This window comes from Physeter macrocephalus, chromosome 14, assembly GCF_002837175.3.
Source record: "Physeter macrocephalus isolate SW-GA chromosome 14, ASM283717v5, whole genome shotgun sequence".
Lineage (NCBI taxonomy): Eukaryota > Metazoa > Chordata > Mammalia > Artiodactyla > Physeteridae > Physeter > Physeter macrocephalus.
The window spans coordinates 123,500,034-123,512,697 of record NC_041227.1 but is presented as its reverse complement, the minus strand read 5'-3'; the positions used below and the strand labels follow the sequence as shown (position 1 = coordinate 123,512,697).

At 51.5% G+C, this 12,664-nt stretch overlaps 1 protein-coding gene across 4 annotated transcripts in view; it reads right to left on the bottom strand.

Annotated features, from left to right (window-relative positions):
* The window catches only part of RPTOR (regulatory associated protein of MTOR complex 1), a 262,877-nt gene that overhangs the window by 77,156 nt on the left and 173,057 nt on the right, over positions 1-12,664 (bottom strand). For all 4 annotated transcript variants that reach the window (XM_055090448.1, XM_055090449.1, XM_028499286.1 and 1 more), the window contains exons 9-10: positions 10,483-10,558; positions 4,268-4,369 (exon numbers count right to left, since the gene is read on the bottom strand). In XM_055090448.1, the coding sequence (XP_054946423.1) occupies positions 4,268-4,369; positions 10,483-10,558 (178 nt within the window). The remainder of the gene's footprint in view (positions 1-4,267; positions 4,370-10,482; positions 10,559-12,664) is intronic.

Genomic DNA, 12,664 nt, shown 5'->3' with positions numbered 1-12,664 from the left:
CAGCTTACCCTTCCCCCTCCCCATATCCTCAAGTCCATTCTCTAGTAGGTCTGTGTCTTTATTCCCGTCTTACCCCTAGGTTCTTCATGACCTTTTTTTTTTTTTCTTAGATTCCATGTATATGTGTTAGCATACGGTATTTGTTTTTCCCTATTTGTTTTTAAAGAAAACGGAACGGCCGGAGGTTCAAGTCTCTAGAGATCCAGGGCAAGCAGAACCTTCCATTTACTAGGTTTGTGAAAGCAGGTGTAATTCCTCAAAAATCAAAGACATCAAACACATCTAACACTTGTAAAGATTCTATTTACTGATTCCCTTTGTTATTTAAAACACTGTCAACGTGAATAAAGCTCTGTGTTTTCAAGTAAATAGCAGAGCACTTTGCAGTGGAAGAAATGGCAACTTGGGCCAAGAAACCTAAGGGCCAAGAAACCTAACCACGCGTAGTTCGCATTGCTTGTTTCTCATGTGCACTGACCAGCAGTTAAGAGGTCTCCATTACAACGTCATATTTACAGATGGCAAAAGTAAAAGGGAAACCATCACCATCACTACTGCAATGCGATCTTTCCTGACTCTGTGGTCCGTGTTGACGAAACACACATTAAAGCATCAATAGACAGCCCACTTGTCTCAGAGACTCAAGACCCTCAGCAATGCAGGGTTTTGGGCTGTGGGTATTGATGTTTCATTGGAAAATAAACAGCATCAATAACAAGTCCTAGGGAAAATGTCAAGTATTGGTTTTTCTAAACATTACCGCTTCCTCTGATTCCTTCTGTTGATTTACATTAAAAAAAAATTGAGGCCCAACATAAATTAAAATTACTTTTTTTAAAAAAGGACTGGCTTTTGTTTGTTTGTATTTGTACTTAAAAAAAAAAAAATTCCTGTTTCAGTGTGCCTCAGGCCCCGGGGAAATTACAGAGATAAATGTTGGTGAACTAAATGAGTTACTGGGATTTCTTTCTGTCTGTGGCAACCCAAACTGAAGATTAATCATGGAGATACAAATAAATACCCAAACTAAAACAGAGCTGCTAGGGCAACAACCTTTCATTTGCCTTGTGCACAAAAAATGCACCCAGGCTTCTGCGCTGAGACTGCTGGATAGAGCTGCTTCTTAAAAACCAGATTCTCAAGCTCCAGTCCTGGCCTGGTGGACCCAGGAATCTGATGATCAGAGATTCTGGAGCCACCGATGAATAAAATATGTGTAATAATAACATCCCAGTTATTATCCTGATGCCACCTAATAATGATCCTGTACTTTCAGACCAAAAATTCTATTTGTAAATAAAATGATGCCATGAAAGCAAACAGGGTTTCCTAATGAAATGCCCACACTGACTTGTAGCATCTGTGTAAAGGTACTAACACAGAATCCTGTAAAATTTCTCTCTTCCCTCTCTTTTCCACAACATTGATTCCTCCTTCTCTGCCTGGGGCTTCTTTGCACATGGGCCACTGAGGGAGTGCAGACAGTAATGCTGAGTCCAGGCAGGGCCACCAGACCAGGAGACCACGGGGCCAGGCCTTGCAGTGTGGCAGGGCACAAGAATCTTCCTTCCCATCCTTTCTGTTGATTTTTTTGTTTTGTTTTTTTGTTTTTGTGCGGTACGCGGGCCTCTCACTGCTGTGGCCTCTCCCGTTGCGGAGCACAGGCTCTGGACGCGCAGGCTCAGCGGCCATGGCTCACGGGCCCAGCCGCTCCACGGCACGCGGGATCCTCCTGGACCGGGGCACGAACCCGCGTCCCCTGCATCGGCAGGCGGACTCTCAACCACTGTGGCACCAGGGAAGCCCGACTTGTACTTTTAAAAGGTGAAAAAGGACATCAGGACTGGTCAGGAAAAGTGTACGTTCATGCTTACATCTACACGAGAGGCTGCAAATCAGCCCAAGGAGACCGTTCATTTTACCCCAATGGTCCTCAGTTAATGCCTCTGAGTTTTCGGAGGGAGAAAACGCTCTCTGGCAGTGGAAAAAGTAGCAGGGATTGGAAAAGCTGTGACGTCTCTGTATTAAAATTCTCTTTCCCTTCAGCAACACTTCCTGACTCGCCAAGGCACTGGGGATAATTTATGGATAACGGGGCCCAGGTTCTGGCAAAATAACTGAATTAATGAGAAAGAAGCCAACACCGCGGGCTACCCCAAATGAAGCAAGCTCTCCTTTGCATTGTGTTGGGTTTTCTTGTTAAGCACAGGTTCCTGCACTGATCCAGGTGGGACACAGCCCAGACAGACTCCCCATCAGAATGATGAGGAACCTATGGTTTACGTTCGTCTGAAAGATCGATCGCACAGAAGATGCCCCTTTCTTTTCTTTCAGAGTCATTCCCTCATTTTGGCATCAGGAAGTTGGGTCTTCTCTTTCCCTGAGGGCGTGTGGGTTGTAAATGGGACATTAAAGAAAAAGTCAATAGGAGGCCATTTACAACAGGATTGTTTGCCAGGCAGGATTCAGTGCTGGGCGTCGTGCCCCTGCTTGGAAAGGACCGATTTTATCTATCACATTATTGAAATAATAGGAAGGTCAGTGGAGGCTGGCCAGTCTCCTCTCATGAAATTCGGATGACCCCAGGAGATGGGGAGCACAGCAACCAAGCGGCCACTGCTGTCCCACAGCCCTGCTGTCAGCCTTCCACTCGCTGCATGAGAACTCGTGGGCTCCTGCCAAATGGCGAGTTTTCTTTGTTGTGTTGTTATCGTTGCTTTTTGTTTTGTTTTGTTTTGAAAATTTGTTTATTGCTCACCTTGCAAACTAAAGATAGTCAAACTAATCTAGAAACACACATGAGGAATACTAATAATTTCTGCATTCTTTTCACAATGTCAGAAAATAAGCAGTCATAAGACAGAAAAAGCACCAAAATATCTCCAGGGAAGGATCCTGGCCAACACCCTGTGCCCACGTAATTATCAAGCCATGAGGACAAGGCTGTGTGGTGGCATTTCCACAACTGCAAACTGCTCTCACTGCTCTGCTGCCTGGGTCCCGGCACACAGTCCTGAGCCAGAGAAGACCTCAGTTCTGTCGTAGGCACCTTCCCAGCCTACCATGCGGTCAGCACAGAGCGGGAGAGCAGACCATGCAGGGAGGGGGCCCGCCACGCTCCAGGTGGGACAGCGATCAGCCGTTCACCTGTTTTTCAAACTGTCCTCGGCGGCGGGAGCCGCTCAGAGAGTGCATCTGGCCCAGTGAAGATGAATGGTACTTCTGCGAGACATGGTCAGCAGCCTGGTGAGAAAGTGGGGCCCTCCTGGGGGGAGGCAAGGCCTTGTCCTCGGGCAGGTGAGGCAAAGCAACCTAATCAGATTTCTGGGGGGAAGGTGATGGTCTTCCCAGCCAGCTCTCAGAATTTAAGACCCCACTTCCTAACTGGACACGGATGTAAATGCCCACCCCCTCCTGCTGCGGGCACGGCCCCTCCCACAACTGTCCACAGTTCTCACCCAAGTTCAACTGCCCCATTCCCACCGCACACAATCTCTTCCAGGGCCTAAAGTGAATTATTAGGCCTTGGTGTCTACACTGACAGTGGTTTTAAATCTCATTTGACACTGTCTCAGAGCAAAACAGCTTTGCTTATGTCATGACCTGGTCCCTACACCTGCCCCATAAATATACATTAAGTGAAACAAAAGTTCTGTGAAACCTTCCTAAACTTCTTGCCTGTGAGGAATTTTGGTATTTTGCCATCTCATTACCCAAAAGTTAGCTGGGTGAGACCCACAGAACTGATCTCCCAAACCACTCATGGGGCACCAGGTGCCACGTGAACACTGACACAGGCCACACGGGTGACTGCGCTTGACAGCACAGCCAGAGAGTGCAACAGCCCACAGCTACCGCGGGGCACAGCCCCCTGGAAGCGAGCAACCCACAGGTGCCGGAGTGGTGCCCACGCCCTGCGTGTGTAATTTGCTCAGCCTCTCCCATTTTCTCCGCAGTTGATTTGCATCTCATGTCCTTCCAAAGAGAAGGGGCACTGATGCCAGAGCTGTGCTGGAACGGAGCTCGCTGGCAGCAGCACTGGGGGGAGACGGGAGGGCAGCTGACGACAGCCCAGATCAGTGTTTAATTGGCGGGGAGAGGCTTCAGTGACTTCGCCAGGCGAGCCCGGGAGACAAGGAGGCATTAGCTCCAAAGCAGGAGGGCTGTCACAGACCAGCACACTCAGCCCCAATAAACTAGTCCCATCCCGGGCGGCTGCGGGGTTTTCTAGCTCCCTCATCAATCTGGCTCACCTGGAGTCACTCACCTGTAAGACAATGGGAAGCTGCTCAGGTGGGTTCCTGTTCTCCACGCCCATCGTGAGCCACACCTGGAAGGCGGTCAGCTGCTCAGCAAAGAAGGGGCTGTGCTGTGGGACGAGCAGAGGGTTAGTCAGGGGCTCTCCTTCTTCACCTGGCTCTGCCTTTACACACCGCCCCCACCATCGATTCAGCCGTGTGTCTTTGTGAGGCCCCGACTCCACTCGGCGACCACCATCCAGGCGAGCGGACACAGGGCCGGGCCATAGCAGAGGAGGAGGTGAGACATGGTCAGACCAGGACGTTTCATACGGCAGAGCCAGGGGCTGCATGGACAGACTGGGTGTGGGTAAGAGAGGGCTGCAGTAAGGTAAATGCCGGGGCTTGGGCCTAAACACCCGGAAGTGGGGTCCCAAGACCTGAGGCGGGAAGACTGAAAGAGGAGCAAGTTTGGGAGGAGCACGTGGGGAACTCAGCTTGGACACGCTGAGTTTAAGGTGCCTACTGGACACCCGACCGAGACATCAGGGGGACGATGGCCTACATGAGCCCACAGTCCAGGAGACGGGTCTGGGCTGGAGAGACAGATCTAGTTTAAAGTTAAGTGAGAAACAGAGGGGACCCCGGGCTGAGCCCTGGAGCCCCCCAAGAGTGAGAGGCCAAGGAGATGGAGACACAAGGGCAAGGCCAGCGGAGGGGGATCAGGAGTGGGTGGTGGCCAGGATGCCAGGGAGGAGTGTTTTAGGGGGAGGACATGGTCGGCACCTTCCATGACTGTAGAGGGTCAGGCAGGACCAAGGTCCAGAGCTGATGGTGACAAGGAGGGCCCTGGAGACCATTAAGGATGTAACAGGAGGGCCCTGGTAGTGGGCAGAAGCACAACCGGACTGGGTTCAAACAGAAGAAAAGATGATTCAGAGACTCAAGAATAGACAGTTCTTTGCAGGAATCTGGCTGCAAAGGGGAAGGAGAGACATGGGGGGGCGGGGGCCGGAAATCGGATGGGATCACGTGACTAGGAATTTCTTTTTAAAGGTGGGAGAATAAGGGTGTGTTTGTAAGAGGGGGAAACTGCTGATGCAGGAGGGAGGTGCTGGGCAGGGCCTTGGCGCGTGGACGCCTGGCGCACAGGTTGGGGGCAGCACTGCTGGGAGCGGGAGGTGCAACACAGACGGGCCCGGATGCAGGACAAGGGCCAACGTGGCAGGACTGACAGAGGATCCCTCTATCGCTCCTGTCTCTCAGCGAGGTGGGAAAAGGAGGTGCTGTGGATGGAGGGGAGAGCGAGCGGAGAGGGGATGGGAAGGAATGAAGGAGATGTGTCCGGGCAGCCCGCCAGGCAGCATTTAAGGCCCCTGGAGGGTAGTGACCGCAGCAGGTCACAGCGGGCTTCCCCAGCCTGGCAGTGGGGGTGCGGAGGGTGGCTTGTCCTCGCGCAGGCACTGCAGAGGGGATGCCTTTCGTGGAGATGACGAGGACGAGGGAAACTGCAGAAGTAGTGGCTCAGGTAGGAGGGGGCCCAGGCTGTCAGAGGAGGTCTGGGAACTGAGAGACCAAGCAGTTAGGACTGCTGGGTTTTCTGTCTTACATAGGCATTTCCACTTAATACGCAGCTCTGCTGTCCCTGAGCTCCAGACAGAAAGAATTCCAAATCTCTGCCTCCGGCCCACTCCTCTCGGTCCCACTCTGTCTCCCCAGGGGAAAGCGGGTGTCTGTGTAAGGAAGGGTGGGTGGGAAGGCAGGGATGCGGGCTGTGACCCCAGGTTCCTGCACGTGTGGAAGTGTGCGCATAGAGGACTCCAAGCCGTGGGCAGGGCTCCAGCACAGCTGCGAGCCAGACCAGGCGTGTTCCCACTGCACCCTCTACAGAGGGGCCTGGTGGTCAGAGCCACGGTGCCCCTTGTAAAGAAGTCAGTGTAGCGTGAGAATTCGGCAGAGGACTTTCACACTTCGGAACGCGTGTTCTTGCAAAGTCAGTGTACGTGAAGTTAATCAAATTTGGAGGGAAACTTGGGGATTGGGACAGAGCCCCCAAAGTGATTTTCCTGTTTTTAAGTGTGAGTTATTCACAAATTGTTTTAAAAACAATAGTCTTGTTAAATGCTCCCTCCCCAGCTGTACTGAGTGAGGGGGACCTTCAGTCTGGGAGGGGAAGTCGGGAAACTCAGATAATTCCACATCCCCCCATTTCCTTCACTTAGTTTTGCCTTATGGATGCCAACGCGCTGCTCATTGCTGAAGAAGCCGCTCCGTTCCGAATGACAGACATTCCTAATCTTTCCACCTAAAGCTGACAAAGAGGGAAAAGCCTTTGCCATCAAAGTATGCTGTGAGGTTTGTCATGCTTCTTAAAGCCACGGGGAAGATGACAGATCAGATCAGCCCCCCACCGTAAGTGTGGTTTAGCATTTTAAGTAACACTTCACAGAACAGCTCAAGAGTTGCCCCATGAGTGCCTGAGATTATTCACAGAGGTGATGTTTTGGGCCAAATCTTCATGATTACCTCCCAGAAATACTGTGTAGATTCTTGGGGGAAAGAAGCAGAACCCAGGATGAGTGTTCTGGAGGAGAGCTCACAGGTCGTGGGCAGAGGCTCTGAGTCATGTGGCCATGTGGCCTGGGCCTCCTGGGACGATTCTGATGCCAGGTGGTCGACCCTGTGGTCAGCCCACGTGTCAGACGGGCTGGGGGGCGGGGTCTGAGAACAGGCGCCAAGTGCAAAGGACTAAGAGCGGAAAGGCCAGCTCTGGGCACAAAGAGCCACGCCTGAGCCTGGGGGCCTATCCACCACGACTTGTGAGGTCACTGTGAGGAGGGAGGAGAGCTAGCTCATCTCAACACACTCCTGCTCTTCTCACCTGCCACCCCCAGTCCAAACACACTTATGTCGGCTGTTTCACAATAAGTAAAGATTTCTTAAATGGATACCAAAAGCCCTAACCATAAAAGAAAAAACATTGGTAAACTGGATATGGTAAAACAAGAAACTTCTGTTTATCAAGTACAAACATTAAAAAAGTGAAAATGAAGTCTGCAGAATGAAGAAAGATATTCACAATGTGTGACAAAGATTTGTATTCAGAATATAAATAGAACCACTACAAATCGAAAAGAAACAAATAACACAAAAGAAAAATGAGCTAATGACTTGAACAGGCAATTTATAAAAGAGGATATTCAAAAAGCCAAAAAAAACACGAAACAGGGCTCAACTCTATTACCCACCAGGGAAATACAAGATAAAATCTCAATGAAATACCTTTACATAATGAACCAGAATAGCCAAAAGGAAAAAAAAACGGTGGAAAACATCAAGTATTGATGAGGACATGGAACAACTAAAACTCTCAGACATCGTGGGAAGAACTGAAAATTGACTCACAGCCACTTTGGAAAACTGTCCGGCAGTTTGTACTGAAACTGAAAATATGCGCACCTGGCGACCAGAAATCCCACGCCTCCTGTGCACACCTGACACTAACGCAACCAGAGCACGAGGAATTAGCAGTACCTGCCCACACCCACCCATTCGCCTCAAGCACAAAATTTAAGGGGGCACCAAAAAACACAGTAACTGAGATAAAAAAAAAATACCTTAATGCAATATTTAAGAAAATAAAAATTAATGTAAAAATCTATAATGAACAAAATATCAAAATTTCATAGAAAGACAGGCCCAGCATGACTGACTTCTCCTTCTGTCTCAGGCTCCAGCGTCTCGGCTGGGCAGTGGCCAGCACAGTTCGTGAGGTCCATGGGATGGACCATGACCTTTGAGGTTTCCGCACTGTGATAGGAGTGAGCTGCAACTGAATGGAGCAAACTTGGCATTGAGTGGAGGCAGCCAGACACAAGGATTCTATTTACCCAAGTACAAACCCCTCAGGGCAGCACACACCCTGGCGGAGGTGGTGGCCAGAGCGGGAGGGGCCTCGGGGGACCGCTGATGTTCTGAGTGGGTGCTGGTTACGCGAGCGCGCTCAACTTGTAAATTCACCAAGCTGCACGTTACGATGCCTGCAATCTTCTACGTGTATGTTATGCTTCCAAAAGAATGAAAACTAAATAAAACAGCTAGCGTGTGGCCTCCACCAGGTACCCCTCCCAGTGACAATTTGGTGAGATTATTCCCAGAGGCAGAATCCTGAATCTAGTAGATGAGAAAAGAAGCTGAAGACGCTTGAAAGGAGGCCTGGCACTGGAGGGAGGGGTGAGGACACAGAACCGTGGGGCTTTATCTGAGAGGTGTGCAGCTCCGACCCCTTGACGGTACAAAGGAAAACCAGGCCCAGAGCACAAAAAAGCATGAGTTGAACGAGGTTTCCGAACACATGTTTGTGGCGACAGGCCCTGTCCCTGCGGAGGTGGAGCGTGTGAGGAACAGGAGGCCAGGACTGTTGTTCCCCATGGAGACTTGTCCCTGCCTCAGGGTTTAGGGTCTCCCAGGCAATGCCAAACACATAGGCGAGAGCCAAGTGAAGGCCCTGCCGGCGCCCACTTCAGGGTTCAAGATGCAAGGCCGGCTTCGACTCCCTGTAAGTGCGTTAAAGGAAAGGTGGGTGGAGAGCGGCGAGCTGCTGGAGCAGGCACCACAAGTGTCGGTGGAGAACCCAGCAGTGGGCACACGGGTGCTCGATGCAGAATTCTTCCAACTTTGCTGTAGGTTTGAAAACGTTCATAATAAAATGGGAAAAAAATTCAAGCAATGAAGGAGGAAAGATAAGATAAAATAGAGAGGGAGGGCCTCATAGCCCAGTTATCCCAGTCTCGGGGGGAATCGAAATCACCTAAGTTAACACACATGCATACAACCCTCCCCCCCGCCACAGACATGCACGCACGTACACACATGTACACTGACACACACCCCACAGAGAACACACACACTCATACCCCATAGACATACGCAGGCACACAAATATACATGCACGTACACCCCCCACAGAAATACATATGCACACAGACACGCGCGCCCAGGCCCCCGACTCAGTAAGGCTGAAAGCTTCCCCGATGGTCGTGATGTGCACTGAAAGTTAAAAACCTCTGCAGTGAGACGTGGGTGCCTCTGGCCCCAGTCAGGGCTTTGTGAATACACCAAGGGCCAGGAACCCTTGCATCCAGCATGTACCATGTGCCACGCTCTGTCCTCCAGTCCTCATGTGCTCCTTGAATTGGATACAACTATAGTTCCCATTTTAAAACAAGGAAAGTGAGGCACCGGGGGGCTAAGCTGCCCACTGTGATCTCTCCAATGGGGCCCGGAGACGACGGTGTGGGGAGAAAAGGCCAGTGACTCCGATCTCCAAGCCCCACCCTCCAACCCATCCCCTCAGTGGACAGCTTGGAGCCACCTGCTTCCTCCCGGCTCCCCCCACCACTTCCCCGAGTCCCGAACACCTGCCCGGTCCCTTGGAGGGTCAGATGGGGGATCTAATTGTGCTCTAACTTTATGGGTGGCTTTTCTCTTTTCTCAATGGTTACTTGAGGGAAGGGACTGGGTCTCACCCACGTGCACCCAGACGTGGTGTCTGATGCACAGCAAACGCTCATCAAATGAACAAATCTTGAATGAAAACAGGAGGGGCTGTATGTGCAGGGGACGCAACAGGGGGTTCTTGGTGAGCTGCTGTAACGACCCCCGGGGGGATGGGGGGAGAGTCGATTTGCCTGCCTCAGGAGCCACAAGTGAAACAACATTAACTCGAGGATGACCAGACCACCACCTAGGAAAGTACATGGGGACCAGACATCCCCTCGGGGCCAAGCCTGAGCCTTAGAGGCCTCACCTGGCCACTGCCAGGCCCCTGAACCCCTCTGTGGGTGGTCGGCACCTGTGCCCAACACAAACCGCTTGGGACAAGACAGGTGGTGCTCTGTATGCTGGGGATGCAGCAGCCTCTTTGATGAGTAGTCCTGGGCAGGGCCACAAGTCGAGAGCATCCGTTCATGGTAAAAAGGCTGAGAACCTGGGATCAGGGAGTGCACATCAAGAAAAGCAGACCTATGACAGCAATACTGTAGAGAAGATGTTTTTAAGAGCTGACCATTTCATAATCTAACTTTAACCCCTGGTTGGTACAATCTTTTAAGCTTCTGGATAATGCATCTTCTCCCAGGTGGGTGAGGGCTGTCTCTGACACCCGACCAGGGGCTCTGCAGACCAGGTGGCCAGAGTAGCAGCTGCCGCAGTGGACCGCGCAGGATGCCCTGGGAGGACTCACCCGAAATGCCGTGCCTTCTTCGATGATGGTCGGCAGCTGCGAGAGACAAATGTCGACAGCCAGGTCCCAGGCCTGCCTGGGGAGAGAGCAGAGAGGGACCCATAAAGCATTACTGATGGGCTCACCCAGAGGGACCCGGCAGCAGAGCAGCCCGTGGGTGGCTGAGTCGGGGCAGAGCCGCTGGTGAAGGGCACAGGAGGTGAGGAACTCTCAGCTAGCTAAAGCCATTTTGTTTATGACAGCTTTTCTCTTCAAATTGAAAGGAGAAAAAGCTCAGGAAAAATAGAGACTTGTCCACTTTCTAATGCAGCTTCTTCCCCCAACTTGACCCCACCTAGCGCGGCAGGCTGCCCAGGCTGATGGCAGCTAGGGCACTGGGTGACCGGACCATGGCAGCATCACACACAAACTTGCCATGAAAGGCCGTGGTCAGGCCAAGGCGCTTCACCAGAGACGGGCCAGGTGGGGCTGGGAGAAAGGGTCCGCCTCGGCCCACCCACTGCCAGGCCCCTGAACCCCTCTGTGGGTGGTCGGCACCTGTGCCCAACACAAACCGCTTGGGACAAGACAGGTGGTGCTCTGTATGCTGGGGATGCAGCAGCCTCTTGGATGAGTAGTTCTGGCCACCTTCTCCAACTTCTTGTGGCGCCGGACCCAGCTCCGCACGCTTACAAGATGTGCAAGACAAGGTGGTGCCGACTGGGTCGTGGTGTCACCTCCCCAGAGTCAGTTTCACCACCTGTGAGGCAGGCTAAAGATCGTGTATCCCACACAGGGTCCCATGAAGGCCTCGGAGGGTGGCTGACACGGAGGGACACACACAGAGGCCTGCTATTTCCTGGCAACGTTTAACACCGATTCTAAACTGGACATAAACGATCCTCTTACTTTCTCTGTGGTCCCAGATCCAAGTGCGGATTCCCAAGGATATAAGGATTTTCTCACTCTGACCCCCCCTTTCTTTTAGAAACGTGCTCCTCGTGGAAAGAAAGTGATGGTCAGGACAAGGGGTTTAGTTTCTGGTATTGCAATCTCTTCCCAGCGCCAATTTCCTGACACACTCAAGGATTCCATTCCAAGGTTTATTTAGACTAATAACTGCCTGTTTGTGTGCAAGAGGCACCTTTTCATGGGTCTTCATAAAGGATCAAAACAAGAATGAAAAATGAAAACATGCAGAAAAACAGTAAAAATGTAAGATGATCAAAAGACTAGAGAACTCTTTTTCATTTTTCAAATATGTGGAATATATTTCTTTTTTCCCAGACTGGCCCCTTCTGCACAAGCACACCCTTCTCCCACCAATCTAATTAAGAGGCAATCAGGAGATAATCAAAAGTTCCTCAAAGTGCGGGCAATAAATAGCTCCCATATGCTCAATAAGTGCCCAGACTGCAGACAAAATGGTTATTCTGCAGCATTGAGGGAGACACTTACTCTCTGTTAAGACAGAAGTCAAGTCAGTTATTGCAATTAAGCTCTATAAAGATTCCTTGAATTTAATCAAATAAAAAGTTTTAACTTCAAGAGTTATAAGAAAGTGTGCACCAGTTGGGGGGAGGTGACGTGGGCAGAGGGGGTCCAGGGCAGCTGGTGGTCTTGCTACAGCTGTTACACAGTGGGCACCCCGGAACTGCACCTTCTGTAAAGCTGGCTTCTGTGCCCTCTTTCAGAACCATCTCCTCAAAATCACGAGGCAAGAAGAATTATAACCCATTAAAGACGTCCCTGCTGGGGTGTTCTAGACAGAGTATCAGAGGAACCAGGCTGCCCTGGCGAGACCTACTACTGCCGCCTCAGTCCTTTCCAAGGGGCGAGACAAAACCCGACGCAGCTGCAGCGGGGCCTGGGCGCAAATCTTCTGAGGAGTGTGGCCCGTCGGGCCTGCCGGCTCCCCAGGGCGGGCCCCCACCTGGGTCCAATCACTCAGTGGGGTCGAGTCCCCGCCAGCCACACTCTTCTGTGCCAGAAAAGCAGCTCAGATGAGACTGCTGGCTTGAACGGAAGCCCCGGAGGAGGGATTCGCCTGTTGTCGCCGGAAGCAAGGCGGGGCCATGACTGGAGGGGCACAGCTGTCTAAGTGAGAGGGGACAAGGGACTCCGTTCAAGGCGCCGAGGAGGACAGGAGGAAAGGAGAGGACGTGGGAGAACACCTAAGACCTACTGGACACCGAGCGGCCAA